The sequence below is a fragment of the Phyllopteryx taeniolatus genome, chromosome 21 (genome assembly GCF_024500385.1).
Source record: "Phyllopteryx taeniolatus isolate TA_2022b chromosome 21, UOR_Ptae_1.2, whole genome shotgun sequence".
Lineage (NCBI taxonomy): Eukaryota > Metazoa > Chordata > Actinopteri > Syngnathiformes > Syngnathidae > Phyllopteryx > Phyllopteryx taeniolatus.
Genome location: NC_084522.1, coordinates 4201242 through 4224180, shown reverse-complemented (window position 1 = coordinate 4224180; position 22939 = coordinate 4201242). Strand labels below are relative to the sequence as shown.

The following is a 22939-nucleotide window of genomic DNA, read 5'->3' as shown; positions in this document are numbered from 1 at the left end:
AGGTGTTCACGGGACGGTGTAGAGTGTTTGAATGCGAACGAGTGTGACAAAATGGTTTTAGACAGGAAAGCGGCTTTTTGTTAATTGCTGGCATGACGGCGTTGCTGCTGAACAAAGGAAGGGGGGAAGACAAAGTAAACAGGCAGACATACCACAAAGTAAAATTTAATAAAACGCTATAATACATCAGTGAGCATACATTCCAGTTCCTGACACTTTCCTGTAAATTATGTAATCTTTGCATTTATTCATTTATTTTTTAAGTAGCAGCCTGGCCGGTTAGTGACGAGCCAACAATGAGAATTAGCAAGGTGAAACCAATACAGTGTTAACGACACGCGTGAGGAATAGGACCGCTTCTTACAACCAACGTAATTCATAACAATTGTCGCCCTGTTTACAATGAAATCACATGCAAGCCCCCCACCCAAACCAGGTCAAAGCCTGGAGCAAAGTTTAATTGTCACATAAGGATGGCTCAGCATGACAATCACTCCCTATATTGAATACTTCACCTTCCCATTTGGCGATGTCACTTAAATGTTTTAGGAAGAAAAAATAAGAAAAAAGGACCAAGAAGAGTGCCGAGCTGGTACGAGAGGGGCCTCGAAGTCGTCATCCATGTGAGACGAGAGGAAAAGGTGGCAGAGACTTTTTTTTTTTTTTTTTACGCCTCCACGCCCTCCAGCTCAGGAGGCAGAGGGGATTTGGGATGCTTGCTCTCGAAGTGTTGCTTGAAGGTTTTGGGGTCAGGCATCTGAGACTGCGGGGGGAAACACAGCCAGACTATTACCACTGCAGGAACTCCCCCCAACAGCAAAATCATACAAACTTGGAATCTTTGCGAAAATATGCCCCCTGTAAAGTGAAGATGTCTTTAAATTTGGCACCAGAGAGAAGAGTTGACTGCCAAATTTCAATAATTAAAAAAATTGCAACGCATAAAATGAGGCATCCGCCGAATGCGCTCAAATGACAGCCTGCTTTAAAAAAAAAAGGATGCTATTTCATCTAGCATCTTTCCAACGCCTACACATACAGTAACTACATGTTTGAGCCGCAAAAATGTGGTGCTACGCCAGTGGACTAGCCGAAGATGCATTTTCGAATTGTAGGCAATGGGACAGCTAGCTAGCTAGCTAACTGCACGTCTCGATTGCACCGGACAACCGCTAATGTGAACAAAGACGCTCTAGTTTTTATACATTGGGGGATGAGGACTCATGCCCGAGTCTAAAAGTCAGGCAAATTCAAATGGTCATCTCCACAATTGAGTACCATATAGTTCTCAGTCTTTGCAGAGGTTTCCAGAAATTATCTTTCAAAAAGTCTAAGGTATTTCGGAACAAATCTCTGAATTCACTTTACGAGGTCTTTAACTGTAAAGTGTGTGTCTCTATTTTATACATGTATTTTTTTTCTACAGAAAGGAATTTGTAAGTCCTTTGAAAAGTGTGCTATAAACAAAATGGACCTGTGATTGTAATGGGTTTTGTGCAGCTGTTAAAAGATTTACATTAGTAGATAATTTCATGCATTCGAGTCCATTTGCGCTGCTGGACAAGTGCAGATATTGACCGCTGCGTTAGCTTCTCGCGCTAGTCGTCATACGGAGGGTCGATGAGCAAATTCAAATGGTCACCCTGCACACGGCGCAGGTGAAGACGAGCGCCGCCTTGGCCGCCGTCTTCTGGTCATGCCCCTTGGCCTTCTTCATCTCCGCCTGCTTCTTGGCCGCCTTCTGCTGCGACTGAATCTTCTGATGTCCGCGGGCCATTGTGAGCACGTCTAGTGTGAAATACAAACGTTCAAAACAGACACAGGCAATTCTGCTATATTAGGCTGACTATATGTGCCCTGCGATTGGTCTGGCAACCGGACTGGGGTTGTCCCACTTCTTGCCAAAAGTCATTTTAGGCTAATTGAAGACTCAAAAATGTCCAGAGGTGTGACTGAATATGAGAATTTTATAATGTCACTAATAGTACCAGTATCATGCAGTTGTGTTTTACTTCACTAGTGTACAACTACATGGAGTTGTCCTATTAGTATGCCAAAGTTGTCCTAATAGTGAAGTCAAAGGGTACTGTACTAGTACATGGACTTTGAACTGGTAATCAAATAGAGATGTATAAATGGTTATTGAATAAATCATCTTAAGGTCTTGCCTAATGTAGCTGCAGTATATCGAATGCACACTGTTGTTAAATGGACAAACCGACTACCTGTTAACATTGTCATTTTAATAATGGAGTTTCCAAACAAAAATTGGGGAGAGGCCTGTTTGCTCAGTCTAGAAATAGTCCACCATTATTAGTCAGGAATGGATTCAACCTCTTACGCACAATTGGCAATCAAGCCTGTCTGATGTGATATAAATGCAATTCATGTCTACAAATATCACATGTAAGAGAGTTTAAACCCCTCGTTTTCCTCTGTAATCTAATTTCGTTTTGTTTATTTATTTTTGTTGTGATGCGTTTAGGAACAAATGTGGAAATTAGACGATATCGAGTTAGCATTAGGCTAACAGATTCTGACGGTGAAACGCCGGCGTGTTCTACACAGAATACGTGCCCGAGGTCATACATAAGTCGTCAAAGTATCTTTTAAGGTTAATCCATAAGGCTCCGATATCGCTTAAATATTGACAATTAGGCAAAATGTGACGAGATCATAAGGTGGGTTAGCATTCCAGTTAGCCCCCTCATTAGTAAACGCGTTGGGTATTTACCATGGACTAGTTAGCCACCCTAGCACGCTAATGTTGGGCAATGTAATTTATTCCAATGTTGTTTACTTACCACCTCGTATAAGTATTAACTAATTGAAGTCACCAGAGTACGTGTCGTTCCCACCCAGCCTTAACAAAAAAAATAAAAAAATAAAACGTGACAGCTGCTAAATTCTCACTGGTGGTAGGTTCAAAGACTGTCGTAAACTCAGACGCTGAGGATCCCAATATGGGAAATTTAACACATCAAGCAATAACATTATCGGTAATAAGGTTATTTTTAAACCCCTCAAATGAAGACAATTTATCGGTTTCGACATTTAGGCGCGCGTTGGACGGCAATTTTTGCACGTTTTGGGGAATGTTCGAGCGAGCCCTGAAGTCATCGTCGAGGCCAATGACGTTGGCGACGTTGCCCCCACGTGGTGGAATGGAGCCGGTACGCATTTTCGTGCTCATCTGACTAAATTACACTAGTCACTACTTTTCAACGCCATATGTTGCACTGCATTTCTAAATGTGTGAATAAATGTCAATTTATTGGCTGGCCAACAGCCCACGGTGTATCCCGCTTCTCTCACCAAAGGTCATCTAAGGTTAACTGATGATTCTAAATTGTCCATAGGTGCGAATGTGAGGGCCTTGGATTGGCTGGTGACCAGTTCTTGGCGTATGGCTCGTCTTGTCGCCCAAAAGTCAGCTCCAGCTCATGTGCGAGCCTAATGAGCACAAAATGGATGAATGGATCCAAATCATATCACATCATGTCAACTGAATCATGCCGTGAGTGAAATCCTATCCCGTGAGAAAAGTATCAAGTCGTTCGCTTGTCCTTATCACTTTCCTGCTTTTTTTTTTTTTGTTCATAAGAAAAGTGAGACGAACCTTTTGTGAATGGGGAAAAGTGCGCGAGGGGAACGCCCGAGTGGACCCCAGGCGGCTTGTTGCTGTTGTGCAGGGACTTGCTGGATTACAAGACCCAGGGTGGGGTTGTCAAGCCCCTGGGGGGGCGGACAGCGTGAAAGCAAATCTTCCAGGTGTCGGCCAGTCAGTAGCTGCGGAGAATATTATCCCCCTTCCGAGATGGAGGCTGTGTCCTCCACCTAATTATTATTATTACTCAAAGATTGAGAAAATGTCAAGAAGACTCAATTCGCACGGTTCTCCAAATGAGAGGCAATGCGTGCTTGCTTCAAACTGTTTATTTCTCACCCCCAGTTTAAGTTAACTGTAAAACTGATACATAAAACAAAATAGAATTACACATTGTGTATGTGAGTAAAAAAAAAAACAATCATATTTTGTCTCAGGAAAGTTGATCTTAATGCTAACATATACAGTAATGCGAAACGCCATAGACAGACTAATGGAAATTAGCATAGATGTTATGCTGATTTATAAACCTTCAAACAACTGCTCCTCTAACACACACAGAGCAGCAACACATACAAACACAGCATACAACAACACTCGCAGGCATATTTTGCCTCTTCTCTCTCTCTATATATAGTGGGAACAATGAATGTTACGGCAGCTGAGTAGGGGACCTTTTCTACTTCTTTTTCTTGTTGCATGTCTTCCAGAAAAGCTCAGTACTGCCCAACATGTTGTGGCACAACGTGGTACTACACGGGATGTGCGCAACTCAAAACTTGGGACTGGAAAAAAAAACATTTTAAAAAATGATATCTTAAAAATATGCATATACATCTGTTTTCTAAATATATTAGTGGATGGGTGAACGAGAAGCTTTAACGAAGTAGGTTGCCACTTTATGAAGTTGTTAGGTTAGTTTACGGGCACATCGGCCACATCCAATATGGCGGACACATTGACGTATCAGCAATAGGCCAACCCGCTCAAGGCGGTGTCGTCGGTGTGACGGCTAAATGAAGACTAAATCACAGCTTTGACAACAAACGGGACGTCTTTTTGTCTCTTCGGGGCCACCGTACGCCCCCCAAACCCGCACATTACCACATCAGAATATCCCGCCGTGCCTTCCCGCCTGTAAGAGGAAGCTAACTCTTAAATCTTCCTCATTTGACACTTCCTCTACTTCCACCCTCCCGTTGCGCACCAACCAGTTTTGCCACAATGTTGCCAGACCAGTCGAACCGCACATACGCATCGCAGCGTAGCCACAACAACAACGCCGCCGCCGCCGCCGCCGCCTGCTCGTAACATCTGGTCATGTGACCAGCAGGGTCACAGTAAGTGATGGAGGGGGGTGGGGCCTGCGAGAGCTTGAAATCTGCATGATGTGGTATGCTTTGGATCTGGGGTGGCCACACTTTTGTGCTTGAGGGTCGGGTTTGGGGTTTTAAAACGGAGACATGGGCCAACTCATTTATACGTGAGGTAAAAAAAAAAAGATTATTTAGAATTTAATAATTTAATTACAGTTCATTAACCAATTATTTAATGAAATAAACAAGGACGGTATAAGAAAATTGTTTCTTTTACTGATACTTTATCATTGATGAATAATATTTTACGATAAATATTGTATTTTATTATTATTTTACCAATATTATTTAGAGATACATTGATACAAATAAGTACAATAAGACTAGCCAGTTTCTGGGGAAAACTGCTCTAAATTAATTCAACAAATAAAATTGTGTATTCTAATCATGCTCAATTATGGACCAATTATTCAATTTTTAAGATGGCATCTATAGTTCAACTTGTATATTTCATTAATATTTTTTATTTCATTACTTATGGTAAATAAACGTATTCACAGTGCATAACAATATAATATAATCACGAACAGATAAACAAATACAAAATAGATACAAATGAATATATTTGAATTGAGTTGAGCCCAAAATGTTCCGCCTTATTTTTTTCGTGTGAACTTTTACGGCTCTCAGAGGACCAAAAAGGGTTCCTCAACCCTGCAACACTGCCTGACGTATGATGTGGTATGCCTTGGATCATCAGCGTCCATGCTGTATATTAACTGAAATCCTCCATAGTTGTGAGTGTTAACGCTTGTTTAATTTTCCATTTCACGTTGCCTGTAAAAGCTGGCATTGTCCCGCTCAACTGGAGCACGTAAGAGGGAGCACATAACTCTTATTCTGGCCTTCCCCCACCAACTGCTTGTGCACTTCAGAGGTCATTTTCGGATTCCGGTTTTTGTTTTTCAAACCTCAAAATGTTCTGGCCTCAGCCTCACCTCTCCGAGCTGCATCTGATGCGGCAGCTTTGCAGGATCTCGGCGTGAAATTGTTCCTTGTAATTTATGCGCCGGTGTCAATATTCACTTTCTTTCTGTCCGTACGGAGGACAAATCATCCAAATCATCCCATCTCACCTGCCTGCACTCGTTCGTGGTTTGGGAGCAGCCAAGCAGGTTGACTCCCAATCTTGGGGCCAAGTCCGGACAAGCAAAAAAAAAAAAAAAAAAAAAAAAAAACGTCTGGTATGTATTTCCCCCCCCCCCCCCTTTTCTTTCACATACACAGAAGGCAGGAGGAGGCATGGGAATGGGAATTCTTGAGCGTCTTGGCAGCTGCCGTCTTGGTCTTGCCCGTGCCTGCTCGGAGTCGCAATGTCTCAACTGTCACATCGTCACATGGCGAGAGAGGCAACAAAGGGAAAGGTCAAGATCGGAAACACAAATGATGAGAAACAAAAGTGAGACCAGTAATAGGTTCAATAAAATGTATTTACTATATCTTTAATTTTGTATTCATTTATTTATGAAATAATTTCATTAATGATCTGTTGCACATATCAATAAAAGTAAAAGTAAGATCGAACATTGATTCAATTGATTAAAATAATGAAATTTTGCAAAAATAAAACAATTTTTTTTTCTATTCAGTAAAATAAACTAACATTTTTTTTATTGCAATTGTAATTATATGTAATGTTTTTCAAATTTTATTTTCAATTTTACATAAAATACATCACTAAAATAAATGTGAATTAAACAAAATTTTTTGTTGTATGAAATAATTAGTTAATTGAGATAAATTAAATAAATAAAACAATAACATATTAATAAAACTACTTGTATTTTTGGTTTGATTAAATAATTGGTGAATTAATTATGAACAGTAACATTATTTTTATTATCCCAAAAATATTTACAGCGGATATACAAAGTTTACACACCCCTGTTCTGTTTTGCGACATCAAAATAATAAGCCAAGATAAATCATTTCAAACTGACTGGCGACCAGTTCAGGGTGTAGTCCGCCTTTTGCCCGAAGTCAGCTGGGATAGGCTCCCGCGCCCCGCGACCCTAACCAGGATAAGCGGTGTTGAAAATGGATGGAAATCATTTCAAAACTTAATGTGACCTATAATCTACACAACTCAATTGAAAAGAAAAAAAAAAAAAATTTTCAATCAAGGGAAGTCAAAAAATAATAATAATCAGCTGAGATGATGTGGTTGCACAAGTGTGCACACCCTCATACTTGAGGATGTAACTGTGTTCAGAATGAACCAGTCACATTCAAACTCATGTTAAATGGCAGTAATAAAGTTCAGAGGTTCTAGTAGGCTTTTCCTGAACCCTGACCAATCTTGTCGGTTTTAAAAATCAAACGTGGCCCCTGGCCCCCCTGGTTCACAATCGCATTTATGAATGAACACCTTCAAATTCCATCTCCCTCTCCCCGTGTTGTGTTTGTGTGCTGCTGGGAGGAAAAAGGAGTCCACCTGTATTTATCTAGCGCGGCGCAACACACAACACAGAGAGCGCCGCAAAGGCCCCAGCTGCTCTGTCAAACAAATGAGACAAGAACATGCCGGTGTCTCTCACACACACACACACACACACACACACACACACACACACACACACACACACACAAGGGGATGACACGACTGACAGTTAAACTGAACCTGGAACGTTCATTTAGTTTAAAAAAATAAATAAATGATTTCCATAAAGACAAAGGCGGGCTTTCACACGCAAATGCGCGCTCGTCTTTTTGTCCCGTCAATAACTTGCTTGCATCCCCCAAAAAAAAAAAAAGCTCTGCCAGATCAAGAGGTAAAATAATAAAAATACAAACACAGTGTTGGATATTAAAAGTCTGCACACACCTGTTCAAATGCCAGCTTATTGTGACATACAAAAAAAATGAAACCAAGATAAATCATTCCAATACTTTTTTGCACCACTACTGTGACCTATAACCTGTCCAACTATTTAAAAAAAAAAAGACTTTTTTTTTGAGAGGGGATGTAAAAATAAACAACTGAGAATGTGGTTGCACAAGTGTGCACACCCTCTTCTAACTGGGGATTTGGCTATGTTTAAAATGAACCAATCACATGCAGACTCATGTTAAATGACATTCAGCGCACACTGCCACAATTCAAAGGGCCTCTGATTAACCCCACATAAAGTCTAGTAGGCTTTTCCTGACATTTTTGAAGAACAACAGCACCATGCTTCTCCGTAGGTATGGTGTTCTTTTGCTTGATGAGCAAAACATGCATATTATTATCCAGTTTGACTTCATCACGCATTGGTACTGGCGCATGCCTTTTACGTGAACTTTTAAGCTAAATACATAGGGCTGGATTAGCATTGAGGTGCTGATTGTAGGAGTCAAACATGCACCTGCATTGTTTGCTCTCGGCCTGGCCGATTCCAAACACTGGGATCTGCTCACACAATGGCTTCATTAAAGGGACAATGGCATTGTGTTAGCTAATGACAGGCCTCCTCCCTGCTCTTTTTCTCTTGACTCTGACAGGGGTGGGCAAACATTTGAGCTCATCGGCCATGTTAGATCTAAAAAATAAAAAATAAAAAATAAAATGGACAAATGCATCTGTGACTGTGGCTCTCCTTGCCCACTAGCGAGGGCATCACGGTACCTCGAATAAATTGCTCCGTTTTCTTTCGCTTCACTTGAGCAGCGGTTTATTTGAAGCTCGCTTGCAACTCAAATTTTTGCCCACAACACGGGCCCCAAAAACATTTTTAAAAAAACAAATCACTGGTTCATAGCTTAAAAAAAAAAAAAAAAAAAAAAAAAAAAAAAAGTAGTGGCACACTTGACTTGACATACCACTGTATTTTTGTATTTAATGTAAAATTGTTTATTTTAATCAAAATATATATTCATGCTTAAAAAAATATATCTTTTCTCATGAATTTATTTATAATTAACCAATTACAGTAGATATAACCAAAGATTAACGTTCTAACTTTTTCCACCATTGTGACCTATGAACTAAAATGAAAAAAATGATACCTTTTAGAGAGGGGAAGTAAAAATAAAAACCTGTGAAAATTTGTGTAAAACCTTGACTAATAGCTTTGAAAAATGAGATCTCTCTGATGCTGTGGAAGCTCTATCCGGACCACAGCTTGTGCTTTAAGATATGAGCACAAAAATGTCAGGGAAAGCCTGCTAGATCACCTGAACTTTAGAGATGCACTTTAAATGGTGGGTGGTGTGTTCTGACTCCCATTTAACATGATCTTGAATGTCATTGGTTAATTCTGAACACAGACACAGTTATAAGAGGGTGTGGGCACTTATCACAGTTGTTTATTTTTAGTTCCCCTTTTGAAAATATATATATTTTTTGAAATGAGGTTGTACAGGTTATAGGGCACATAATGGTGGAAAAAGTTTTGAAATTATTATCTTGTTCTCATTTTTTTTACGTCACAAAAAACAGCATTTGGACACAGGTGTGTAGACTTTTATATTCACTGGTTTTAATGCAATGGAATATGTAAAGTGGTTTATGTAACTATTATTTTGTACTTTATGTATATTTTGTTATTACAATAATAATATAATAATAATAATAATGTATTTTATTGTTTAGTTAATTTAACCATCATTAACTAACCACTTTTTAATGAAATGTTTTGAATTGTTCATTTCACTATTGCATTTGTTTTTTCTTGTATGAAATAAATCAGTTAATAACTTGATGAGATCAATGACAAAAAATAAATAAATAAAGATGAATAAATACATTTTATTTATACACAAAAAACGTTTTGTGGTAAGAAAGAGGCGGGGCCTTTACCTGCCCTTCCTGGAGCCTCAACCAATCAGGAGCCATCTTCCTTCGCCCGCGGACAGCCAATCAGCGGCAACCTCACCTTCCCCTCGTTCGCCTGTGAAAGAATTTCCCAAAGCGAAGCGATTTAGCGACGCCAAATACAAACATCGCCGTGTTGACGTGTGTATAAATCATGTTTACATCGTGACAAAGTACTAAAGTTAACTTTTGTGTTCGGAAAAGGAGCCGAGGGAGGGTGGAGTAAAACAACCCGGGGCTTTACCTGCCGGGTACCGGGAAGAGAGACGAGAGGGTGGCAGCGAGGTGGTGACAGGAGGAGGGGAGTTTAAAAAAAAAAAAAAACAGTCGGAGAAAAAAGAAAAGTGGACTTACCTGTACGCCAACTTCTGCCAACCCGCTCCCTCTTATCACCTGCTCCGACTTGAAAGTCCAGTTCCACCAGGCAGCAAGCCGGGGAGAGGAGGTGAAATATGTCACAGGAGACAGACAAGTAAGTGATCTCGCCTAAGGAGACGATCTTTGATACTCGGACCAAACTGGGGAAGGGGACCCACTTTTTTTTTTTTTTTTTTTTGCTCGCTTGCTCTACCTTTGGAATCTTAAGGGAAAACAATCATTCAAAATACAATGTTGCATTTGAGGAATAATGGCTTACTAGTCGTTTTGCATCACTTGTGGGTCATTTGTGATCTGAAGTTATAGAGGGGAATGTGTAACGAGGGGAACTTGTTTTGGGATTCGCCATTTTTTTTTGTTTAGTTTTTTTTGACCAAAGGAAATGCCATCAAACGTGCATGGATTTAAAAAAAAATTTTTTTTTTTAACTTCAATATTTGCATTTTGCATTCTATTGCACGAGCATTAAGGCATTGTGTAAATATGCACATTAATAGCGGGAGATGAATGTGGAATTTTGTCATTTGACTTTATTCATTATTTTGCACATGTTGCAAATTTTTCAATTGTGTGCATTGAGATTCGCTCTGCACATGCAAATATGTTTTATTTATTAATTATTCATTAAATTAGTTTGATTTGACCTCATGATTGTGTGTGGGGCTGGGGGAGTGGATCCCAGAACGTTTTAGATGCTATTTGTGTGCAAATTAATTTATATTTCATTAGTATTTTTGGTTCTACTAATAACATTAATGCATATAGCTGATACTACTACTAGGGTGTTATGTTTTTCAGATCATATTATACAGACAAAAATACTATATATTTTATATTTTATAGGTTATAGATTTGATTTTTTTCGATTTTCTTCTAATTTATTAGAAAATGTAGACAATTATATTTTTTTGTTATTTTTTTAATTCAACCAATGCAGATACACACCAAAACAAATCAAACAATGTTACATTCAAGTTGATCGTCCATGGATCTTACAAGGTTTAACAAGAGGAAAATGTCTGTCCCAGAGCATTTTAGTTATTTGTGTTCAAGTAAATTATTTTTTTATACATTGATTAAAATTGCCCCTTTTAAAAAGTATTTCTAATTACATATTCATGAATACATATTGCTCTTACTATGAGGTTAAGGTTATATTTGATAGATTTTGTCATTTTTCTCATTCATAAAAAAATTGAACACAATATGCATTATTCATATATATTTTTAAAATTATTTTGTTAAATATACATTCAACCTGATATTAATTCAACTTAACAAATACAGTAATGTTAAATTTGTATCATGCAACAAGTGACTTCTGTCATTGTGTGCAATATGTCTCAACTCCATTTGATTTAAAAACAGCCACAGGTGATGCAAACTGCTGCACAAAAATCAAACATAAAACATTGAACTCAAGGTAATTTAAAATCAATGAAATAAAAAAAAAAAAGAAAACAAATAAGACATTTGTCTAACAAGGGTTTTGTGTTCAAGAACATTAGTCTTGACATCCCACTGACCAGGCGGTTGCCATGGAGATGTATTTAAAACAGAAAGACTCGTTAAGAGCTGCAGTCAGCAAAAACATGTCGTGAAACTTGCAAAATGTCCCGCTCACAAGGCCTCAATCCTTCTCATTTGTTTGGAATTGCTTTCTTGTGAGTGTTATCAAAAGGTGTGCGCGGCCAAGGCGCGACCGCTAATACGTATCCGCGCATTGTGTAACATTTGCCGAGTTGACACGCGGCCAAACTAAAGACGTTGTGACAACACGCCGCGTTTTAAGTGTTGTGTGTGTGTGTGATCTCGCCTCGTAAAGCGTTGGCCAACGCATTAAGTTTGTGAATATTTGCGCCGCCGGGAAGTGGAGCGGGCGACTCGAGCGCCATCGCTAACCAAAACAGCAGCTCCTACCGAAGCATGTAAACTGTCTCTAAAGGGATGATCCTTTACTGCTGACTCCATTCGAAGTATGTTGCTAACCAAATCAGCAGCACACGAATATCAATCAATCAATTCATTAATTATTTGAAATGGGCATGAATTGTTCTTTTATTATTAAAATAAATGAATGTACATCAACCATTTCAAACATTTTATTAATTGGTTAATTGTTTCTAAACAAAATAATGAAAACAATGACATCAAAAATTGCAACAAGTTTATGTAAAAAATATGAATAATAGACAATCATACATGTTTTTATGCCATGAAATAATTAAATTAATTGTAAATACATTAATACAAACTAACATTTTTCATTTTGCAAAAATATTAATATTATTAATTTTATACCATTAAAATTGACAAACATACATTTAGACCATATAAAAATATTAGTAAACAGACACTACATATGGTATTTTAATAAATCATTTGTTAATTAATTAGAATTAAATGTATTCTAATCATTTGCATTCAAGCACAAGCATAAATTATTATTATATAGATCCAAATATCACCGTAATTATGTTGGCCGCCAGCGGCCTGGAGGCGGTCAAGGTAGATGAAGTCGTGGTCAGATTCGAGAAAAGTTAGCCAAGTGACTGCGGTGGTCTCTGTCGTGTCCGCCCAGCAAGCGTCTGGTGGTGGTGGTCCCCAACGAGAGCTCCTTCCCGGCGGTGCGGCGGGCCTACACCAGCGAGGATGAGGCGTGGCGCTCGTACCTGGAGAACCCGCTGACGGCCGCCACCAAGGCCATGATGAGCATCAACGGCGACGAGGACAGCGCCAATGCCCTGGGTCTCCTCTACGACTACTACAAGGTACCTTGCCTCTCGGGTTCTGCGAGCTGTAACCTGGCGGGGCCGCAGAATCGTTTGCCATGAACGGTGACCTCGTATCATTTTGCAAACATATTAAACCGGAGTTATGCAACGTTTTGAGCTCCAGGCCCGCATTTGGATTTTTAAAAGGGACAGAAATAAATGGCTAAAATTGTTTGACCTAAAGCATACAATAATAATGAATGTTCATTTTTTTTCTTTGATTGTCTGTCATCAACTTAATTGTGATTACTCAGCAAATTACAAATATTTTTGTATTGAATTTAAAAAATACTTGAATGAATAATAATTCATGCTCAGTTTGAAATGTTATTGTTGATATTCATTTTTATATAATGAATTGCCCATTGTTACGATTGCTTAATTGCAGTTACTTAGTTACGATAACAGTTAGTAATGGCAACAGTTACTTAGTTGCAGTTACCTATTTGTTAAAGTCAGCACACAACTGCCACCGTTGAAAGTGCTTCTGGTTAATCCTAAATAAAGCACTGCTGTTCTAGTAGGCTTTTTCTGGCCTGTTCTACCACTTTATTAACTCCAAATACATTTAAGATGTTCAAGGACATGAGTTTGAATATGATTGGTTCATTCTGAACAAGGCCCATCCCAACTTATGATAGGGTGTGCACAATTGTGCAATCACATCTCAGTTATTTATTTTTATTTTTATTTTTTTCAATTGCATTTTACAGGTTATAGGTGGACATTTTGTTTTTAGATGATTTACCTTGGACTTATTTTTTCATATCACAAAACCTGGCATTTGAACAGGGGTGTGTAGACTTTTTATATGGACTGTAAATTGTGATCTTCCAGGTTCCTAAAGAAAAGCGCCTTCTGACCGCTCCCAAAGCTGTGGAAATAACAGAAGAGCAGGAGAAAAGGTTGGTAAACACGCTAAATGGCTAAACAAACAGTTGTGTTTTGTTACTGGCATCGCTGTTATGTGTTTGTCCAGGTTGCCTAGCAACCCCAACGGCGTCCAGGGCGAGGCCTTGGACAACCGCGTCCAGGTCCTCAAGTCGGTCCCCGTCAACCTGTCGCTCAACACGGAGCACCCCGGCGGCCCCGAGGCGGGCGGCGCGCCCTCCGTGGCCCCGGTGAAGGCCGAGGCCTACGTGCCCGTCTACATGACGACGGCGGGCGCCGGGCTCCACTACCGCGTGGACGGCGAGGAGGCGTCCCGGGTGGTCTACGAGCAGAGCCCCTACGAGGTGACCGCCGTCAGCCACGGCTCCTACCCCAAGGACGACCAGCGGAGCCCGCCGGACAGCCCCTTCGACGAGGACAGGGACACGGTGAGGAACGAGTCGGGGCCACATCGGTCTTGGATACCCGCTTCCGATCGGGGCCAAAGAAGTTCGCCAAAGTACCAAAGTGGCTTACTCCATGTTCAATTTCAGGCACTTTCACACATGTCCACCCAATGTCCTGTCGATAGCTCAAAGTGATGTCGAGGGCTATTTTTTTATGTACGAAGCCTCAAATTCGCTCAAAATGGCTGCTTCAAACCAAAATGGCAGACTTCCCGCTCAATGTCACACGTGTCCTTGAGACTGAAATGAAGTTTTGCTCTTTTTCTCGACAGAAGTACCACACGCCTTCGTCTCTGGCATCAGACGACTTCTTGTTCCACCAGGACGGAACGTAAGTCACCTCCCAGTATGAAAATGAGCTTTTTTTTTTTTTTTTTTTAACGATGTCTGATGAGTCCCGCGATGTGGCAGCGAGAGCTTCCAGTACACGCTGGACGCCACCCGCTCGCTGCGCCAGAAGCAGGGCGAGGGCCCCATGACCTACCTGAACAAGGGCCAGTTCTACGCCGTCACCCTCAATGAGCTCAGTGCCAACAAGCGCCTACGGCACCCCATCAGCAAAGTGCGGGTGAGTGCTGCTTGGTTTTTTTCTCTGTAGCGTCAAAAAAAAACGCAACATAACAGCACACAGTTGTGCCACATACATCATCCGGAATAGTTCACTATCAATATTTGTCTAATAGCATAACAAAATCATAAAAAAATAATATTAATAAAACATCCTAGTCCTCCAGGAAGTTAATGAGGACAATTTGAAAATCTGATTGGTTAAAGAAAGCGTCCCGTGGCTAATATACAGTAGTTGAAGTTACCTGGGTCAGCGCTACTGATTCTGAAGGTCCTGGGCAGATTAGATTGACATGGCAACACACAGAGGCTGTAATCTGATTGGACAAAAACATCTAACATCCACATACGTGTGATGCTACCAAATGAAGACTATTGGGAATACAATGTCATTTAATCAAGCAAATATTCGAATTTCGGTTGTACTAGCTCAGCGCTCACCCCGCCTGCTTTTGATTGACATCCAAATCATCGTATGCATTTTGCAGAGCGTGATCATGGTTGTGTTTAGCGAGGACAAAAACAGGGACGAGCAGCTGAAATACTGGAAGTACTGGCACTCCCGGCAGCACACGGCCAAGCAGCGAGTCCTGGACATCGGTGAGACGCGTTTTGATCTGGAGTCACATTTGTCTTTGATTCCATTGCTGGAATGCACTCAGCCTGTAAAAAAACAAAACAAAAACAAAAAAAGGCCACACTGAGCGCAAACAAGCCCCCACCCTGCTCACTGCCTGCTCGCCTTCGGGCTAATCACACACCGTGACGCACACACATTCACACACACCTGAATAATAGGGAAGTGTTGCTGGTACAACCCCACTATGACTTGTTGATGTGTGTGAGAAGCTTGTTTGTGTGTTTGACAAGCTCGGGCCTGCTAACCCCGCGATAAGTTTGAGGTATGCGACGCACACATGCATACATCGATATACACACACACGCACACACGCACGCGCACACACGCGCGCGGCTTGTCAGGACAGGGAGTGGAATCTGAAGAGGCACTGTCCCTTTCAAATAATGATTTTCCTAATTGACATCGTCGGGATATTCCTATTGGATGATCATTCGGCAGTTGCCACGGACACAAACGCGCACGTTGACGCAGGACGCCGTGGAAGTGTGTCGGCATAGCAACCATTAAACACAAAATATGCTCACTTCCACAGCGTAAAAGGGCAAAAACGTAATTTCCCGACTGTTTTTCACCATTGGAAGTTAATATAAAGATAAACAAATTCTGTGCAAATATTTAGAGAATACAAATGAAGCTAGTAATACAGTGTATCACTAATTTGTTTTTAATTGTCAAAACATGAGAAAAATAGATTAGTCTGGAAATAAAGATATCTGTGAGGTAAGACACTGTTCCAAAAATGTATTGGAAAAATTGCAAATTGATAGAAACATAATTCTATTTCTATTTGGGTGGTACGGTGCAGAGCGGTTCGTACATCTGCCTCGCAGTTCTGAGGATCCGGGTTCAAATCCAGCCTCACCCATGTGGACTTTGCATGTTCTCCCCCCGTGCCTGTGTGGGTTCATTGAGGACTCGAAATTGCCCGTAGGTGTGAATGTGAGTGTGAATTGCTGCGCCCTGCGATTGGCTGGCGACCAGTTCAGGGTGTACACCGCCTCTCGCCCGAAGGTAGCTGGGATAGGCTCCGGCACGCCCGCGACCCGCCTGAGGATAAACGGTACAGAAAATGAATAGATGGGCTTATTGTTTTGTGTTAAATTGTTAAAACAGAAGATGTCTTCATAAAAGATATATTTGTCAAAAAAACAAATTTTTCCTGACTATTTTCTGCTTTAAAAAGTTTGTATTAAAAAAATATATAATGACATACGAGTATGAAAGAAAATATCATTCAATTAAATAATTCCTCACTTTTACATTTTTTTTACTTTTATTTGTTACAATTAATTGTTTAAAGTAATTATAATTGTTTATCATAAGCTTAAATAATTGTTGTAGTATAAAAAGTAAAAAAGAGTACCTCGTCTTAAAACAAAACCATCCTTGAGAAAACAACTTTATTGATTTTTTAAAAATTTAAATATAAAATAAAAATAATATGCAAATGTTAAAAAAAAGAAATTGAGCAACTACACCAATAATTTATTTCCAATTTTAATATTTCTCTCAAAAAATGTCTTTCAGCCATCAAAAAGAAAAATCTAAATAAAACATTTATAATAAGAAAATAGATTTTAAAATTGTAATAACTTAAAAAGTCATTGCTAATTTTCCCCATGATGTCAGATTAAGGAAATATAGTCATATGGCTACACCTACTGGGATTTTCCCGTTTAGCACACAACTGAAATTCTTGTGTCGCGTCAGCATGGATTGACGGGAACCATCCAGCTTGTCTGTTGGCTAAATCACAGGCGGCCCTGCGCCCTTTTCCTTTTCGAGCTGGATGCAACCCGAAACCGCCGGGAGAGCTGATTTGAATGGCAGCAGAGGAGGGCGTGTGTGGGGGGGGGGGGGGGGCAGGTGCCTCGGGGCCACGTCATAGAATACATGAGCTTTTTGAAAAAGGGCGGTGGGGGAAGGGGGGGGGGGGGGGGTTGTGGTACTTGTTTCCCGTCTTCATTGTGCACCTGTTGCGGAACAAGGAACGGCGAGCACACGTTATCCGTCACGACATATCACCGCAATCACCAGATCCTGTGAAAATGTTCCCCCGTCGTGCCTCTGAGTAGCAAAATGCATTGTAAAAAAAAAAAAACAATGGCGTCATGATGAATATTTTGGAGCAGTAGCATTTTCACACAAAAGCAGGATATTACCGCAACTTCGGAATTGACTCATCACCGCCGCCATTACTTTTCACACAGAATCCAGCAAACGTAAAATATTGACACTACTGCGAAAGTCGCGCATTGGAGCAGTAACAGAAGAAGACCTGCCTTTGTCCACCTTTGCCTTTCACACGGAACCATCCGAAGGCAGGATATTGCTATGACTGCAAAAGTACCGCGGTACCAACTTTTTTTTTCACACAAAACTCAGAGGATATTGTCATGACTGAAAATGTGCTGCATCGGAGCTGTAACAAAAGTCCCAGCGTTCGCCCGCCTTTTCCTTTCACTCGAAACCCAGCAAAGGCAGAATATTGATACAACTGCAAAAGTGCCGCATTAGAGTTGTGACAGAAGACCCCGCATTTGTCCGCCTTTCACACACAAACCAGCGAAAGGAGGACATCAGCAGAGCTCCAAAACTGCTGCTTCACCACCTTTGACTTTCACACAGAACCCACAAAAGGCATGATATTGCCACCACTGCAAAAGTGCTGCATCGGAGCCATAACAGAAGAAAAAAAATGTATCCGGGCGGTCTTTCACACAGAACCCTGTAAAAGTGCCTTTTCGAAGCAGCAAGAGAACATTGTCAGCTTTTTACAGGTAGTGTAAGAGGGGATGTTTGCTCCCCCAAGTAAGAGAATTCCGGAGACACTCCTGTTTGCCGTCTGACCATCAAAATGCCTCCCGAGAGCTCAAATGTTCCCTGTGGCGGCCGTTTTGAAGCCGCAGAGTTTGTTTGTCCAGGCCAGATAAGACTTTATCTTACCAAATTCAAGCGTGTGCCTTTAGATTGCTTATCAGGAACAAACAATAGCTACCTGCTCGTGACTTTTAATGGCCACTCAGTGCATTTTATTTATTTATTTATTTATTTATTATTATTATTATTTTGTTTTTTACGTTGTGTTCCTCCTCCCCAGCCGACTACAAGGAGAGCTTCAACACCATCGGCAACATTGAAGAAATCGCCTACAACGCCATCTCCTTCACGTGGGACGTCAATGAAGAGGCTAAAGTAAGGAAAACAACTGCACCATAAACGCACCGTGTATTTGGGGCATTTTGTTTGTTTTGCTCGGACCAACCAATCAGAGGGTAAAGAAAAATGCTGGCGTCATCGAGGGCCAACTAGCTGGTCCTGTAAGGATGAATTGGAAACAAACAAACAAACAAACAAAATCCCATTGTTAATATCATTTTAAGTCACATGGGCTAACTCTTCTCATTCGAAAGACTCTGGGCAGATTAGATGGACATGGCAACAGATGGAGGCTGAAATCTGATTGGACAAAAAAAAAAAGTCCAACATGTACTAAAAGCATTGTAGCCGAAAGAAACACTACAGAATACCCGCCATTGACATTTCAACACCCCTCGCAAACCGGTCGGGCATATTTACCCATGCCGGAGGCGTGTAGGGATGGATTCTGTTGTTGGCAAACAAGCGCAAAGTGGATAAATGACGCAAGAATTTACTCATCCGTAGTACAATCACCACAACACTCACTAAACGTGATAAACTACAGCAACTGGAGAGCTTATAGTGCTTCATAGTCATCCATTTTTATTTTATGGGAGCGGAATTAGCTTAGCATGCTGTTAGCAACCATAGTTGGCTGGTGTGTGACAGTTTGGGGTAAATTTCACTCAGCTTCTCGATCATCTTGGACAATTTGACTTTATATATAGGCTTAAATGCATATTTAAAAACAAGTACAGTTATGTTAGTTACAGTTGCGCACAAAAAGTCACCCAACATAGTCTATCTATCTCTAGCTCTGTATAATCTATTAAAATGGACGGTTTTACTTTAAGGTTTAAGGGAAAACAAAGTGAAGCTGTAAGCTAACATTAGCATTATAGCTCATGGCTACCCTATTTATTTAATTGTTTTTGTTTTTGAGAAGCATAACATGTTAGTTACGAGTCACCCTACCGTCTCGGATAATACAATATAACATTTATTGAAATTTGAATTCAAATGAACAACAAATGTTCACTATTAGCATTTAGCTTGTGGCTAAAGTGGCCAGGATAACCCAATGAAACATTGATTTTCCTTTTTTTTTTTTTTACACTATCGGAGGAAAGAGAAGGGCCGTCAATTATTGAAGGTCCTTTTTTTTTTTTTTTTTTTTTTTAAACAGCGTAATTATTACATTTGAGACTTTTAAATGAGCCGCACACAATAGTAAGAGGAAGAGCCAATCACAACTTCCTGTTAATTACAGTAACACAAAAATAATGAGTCAAACTACAGCGTGGGTAGACCATAATATGTGTGTGTGTGTGTGTGTGTGTTCCTGCTGGAAGAAATCCAAAAATCCTCATATAGATGGTATGTTATGTTATATTTGTTCAACTTAATTAATCGTTGATAAAATGAATAAGAAGGATTCTTTTTTTTTAACATATTTATTATTCGTAGCAGCAGTTATTTATTAATCTACCATCATAACGAAATTGTTACTATGAAACATAAAATGTAAAAATACTAGTAAAATAAACCATTTAAAAACTTGTATTACATTTTTTTTTCAATAATTAGAAATTAATCAGAAACAATAACATTTACAATGACCATGAATTCTTGTTTAATTGATTATTAAAATAAATAAAATAAAATATATCATGTCAGTAAATAATTTAATATTTTTATTAAATGTTTAGTGAAACGCTACGTGTACATTAATACACTCAATAACATTTTACAATCAAACTTGGCACTCGAGCTCAAAAGTTGATGGATTTCGCATTGAAAATGTCACTTTTGGGGGGCGGGGGGGAGGGTTTTAGATTGTGCAAAATATTGTACGCACGCACAGTATAAATGACACTTTGGATGTATTCCCGCTCAGATCTTCATCACGGTCAACTGCCTGAGTACGGACTTCTCGTCGCAGAAGGGCGTGAAGGGTCTGCCGCTGATGATCCAGATGGACACGTACAGCTACAACAACCGCAGCAACAAGCCTCTGCACAGGGCCTACTCGCAGATCAAAGTCTTCTGTGACAAGGTCAGACACCAGACGTCCCCCCCAAAAAAACACTTTCAAAAGTTGGATCCCGATCATTATTCTGTTCAAATGGCCTTTATGCGAAACGGGGTACAAGTACAAATACTTTGTTATTGTACTTAAGCACATTTTTCGGGTATCTGTGCTTTATTTATTTATTTTTCTGATGACCTTTTACTCCCATTTGAAACAAATATTTGCACTGTCTACTCCTTACTTTGACAAAATAGGCTTGTTACTTTATTTAAGCGACATTTTTGATGTCGTCCCCAAGACTGATTCGTCTAAGCAATACTTTGGTCCTTATGACGTCTGCTTTACTGCTGATTAGGCAGGATCATGGCACAAGTACTCCCCCTGGCGATCATCTCTGTTCACAGCACATTCCTTTTTTTTTTTTTTTTTAGTCTCCTGTCAATTAATTAGCTTTATTTATTGATTGATTTTTTTTTTGGTTTTCTTTCAGGGAGCTGAACGTAAGATAAGAGATGAAGAGAGAAAGCTCTTCCGCAAGAAGTCCAAAGGTACTGAGTCTTCTTTCATGAGAATATTCAGAATACATCAAAAGTATATGGAAGATATGATTGACTTTTCCTTGGTACCCAGGCAAAGATGGCACCGCGGGCGTCATAAGCGCCCCGAAGAAGACGGACACCACGTACTTCAAGACCATGAGCGACCTGGAAGCGCAGCCAGTCCTCTTCATCCCCGACGTCCACTTCGGAAACCTGCAGCGGGCCGGACAGGTACGGCGCGCCGCTAAAAACTAAATCGTTGTAAATGCATATGTTATGATGAATCCACTGCAGAAATAATTAAGTCATTCACAAATAATTTGCCATTTAAAATATAGATTAAATCACATTTTTGGACAAAAAAAACCTAAATATCTGTTTCCAGGTGTTCACCTTCAACACGGAGGAGATGGAGCGAGAAGGGTGAGTGCGATGTCATTTACATCAACAAACGCGGTCCAAATCTCATTCCTGAAAACGTCTGCGTCAGGAGCGTGCTGGTGAAGAGGATGTTCCGGCCGGCCGAGGGAGACTCGTGTCCGTCGCCGCACAAGCACATCAAGGAGGAGGCGCACAAGAGAGGTAGTGAAGCGCTACGTGTTCAATAGTCACGTTGTAGAATGTCACTAGTAGTGCGAGTAGACATAGCCGTTCTACTAGTGCCATCCGGTTTGTTTGTTGATAGTTAATTGCTCTTGACATCACACGTTCGACCCCCCCCCCCTTCCCCGCAGTGCTGCTGTACGTCCGCAAAGAGACGGACGAGGTGTTCGACGCGCTCATGCTCAAGTCTCCCACGCTCCGAGGCCTCGTGGACGCGGTGAGCGGCGGCCGACGTTTTGCGCGAAGACGACGATTCCCAATTTTTGGTCCAAAAAAAAAAACCATTTCCGTTTGCGTCGTAGATATCGGAAAAGTACGACGTGACCACCGACAAGATCGCCAAAGTCTACAAGAAAAGCAAAAAAGGGTGAGACAGAGATGTCAACAGTTGTATGTTTGTGCTCTTGTCAAGTGTAAATGGACATGTGTTTGTCTTTAGACTCGCTGAAGCAGCATGTGGCTTAAATGTCTGAAGTTATCTTGTGCGTCAGAAAGAAAGAAACGTCTTTGTTCACAATCGTCTGGCATTGTTTTCATTGAAATCTTATGTATCGAAAGTAGTCAAGAGTAAATGCTCGCACTGTTATCACTTTAAAAAAAAAAAAAAAGTGGTATCGAACAGCCCTTCTTTTTATTACAGTTATACAAAAAAATATTTTTTTTTTTTGGGGTCTTTTTTTCGCCAGCATCCTGGTGAACATGGACGACAACATCATCGAGCATTACTCCAACGAGGACACGTTCATCCTGCACATGGAGAGCTACGCCGACACCTACAAGGTCACGCTGACTGAAATATGAACCACCACACACGCAAAAAAAACAACAACAACAACTAAGTAATCATTGCTGGTCCATAAGAGCAGAAATAACGGAGCCCACATTTACGGATCCGCTGTAAAAAGTGTCTTCTCATTGTGTACATACTTGATTTGTATTGCCAAAGACCCCCCCACACCCCCACCGGCCATCATGAAAATATGTATGTAGCCTGAAATAGTTCTCCCTTAGCAGCTTCTGTGCATGCCCACCGATTTGTTTTTATTGTTGTTTTTGTTGTTGTTATTTATTTCTCTCGCTATATATATATATATATATATATATATATATATATATATATATATATCAATTTCAAGTATACTTCACATTT

The 22939-nt window shown here is 40.3% G+C and overlaps 2 protein-coding genes and 1 long non-coding RNA gene across 3 annotated transcripts; 1 reads left to right on the top strand and 2 right to left on the bottom strand.

Annotated features, from left to right (window-relative positions):
• Positions 1-149: 149 nt before the first annotated feature.
• Positions 150-2965, bottom strand: znf706 (zinc finger protein 706). Its single transcript, XM_061760802.1, has 3 exons — positions 2805-2965; positions 1643-1788; positions 150-763 (listed from the first exon to the last, which is right to left on the bottom strand). The coding sequence occupies exons 2-3, from the start codon at positions 1775-1777 to the stop codon at positions 668-670; spliced, it is 231 nt and encodes a 76-aa protein (XP_061616786.1). The 5' UTR covers positions 1778-1788; positions 2805-2965; the 3' UTR covers positions 150-667.
• A 956-nt stretch (positions 2966-3921) lies between these two features.
• Positions 3922-10087, bottom strand: LOC133471337 (uncharacterized). The gene is made up of 3 exons (XR_009786182.1): positions 10023-10087; positions 9764-9854; positions 3922-6305 (listed from the first exon to the last, which is right to left on the bottom strand). It is a non-coding gene; the product is annotated as an uncharacterized LOC133471337 (long non-coding RNA).
• Positions 9883-22624, top strand: grhl2b (grainyhead-like transcription factor 2b). The gene is made up of 16 exons (XM_061760650.1): positions 9883-10250; positions 12738-12927; positions 13768-13835; positions 13910-14249; positions 14540-14598; positions 14679-14835; positions 15323-15434; positions 18575-18669; positions 20513-20671; positions 21138-21195; positions 21278-21417; positions 21572-21609; positions 21677-21768; positions 21921-22006; positions 22092-22156; positions 22476-22624. Exons 1-16 carry the CDS (start codon positions 10231-10233, stop codon positions 22588-22590), a joined length of 1794 nt encoding a protein of 597 aa, XP_061616634.1. The 5' UTR covers positions 9883-10230; the 3' UTR covers positions 22591-22624.
• Positions 22625-22939: the final 315 nt, after the last annotated feature.

Bases quoted from the DNA above. Each gene is read 5' to 3' on its own strand.
- znf706 (XM_061760802.1), bottom strand. From the start codon at position 1,777: ATGGCCCGCGGACATCAGAAGATTCAGTCGCAGCAGAAGGCGGCCAAG. The intron at 764-1,642 runs GTGACCATTTGA...TTCCCCCCGCAG, and splicing joins TCACCTGCGCCGTGTGCAGG to TCTCAGATGCCTGACCCCAA.
- grhl2b (XM_061760650.1), top strand. From the start codon at position 10,231: ATGTCACAGGAGACAGACAA. The intron at 13,836-13,909 runs GTTGGTAAACAC...GTGTTTGTCCAG, and splicing joins ACAGAAGAGCAGGAGAAAAG to GTTGCCTAGCAACCCCAACG. The intron at 22,157-22,475 runs GTGAGACAGAGA...TTTTTTCGCCAG, and splicing joins TACAAGAAAAGCAAAAAAGG to CATCCTGGTGAACATGGACG.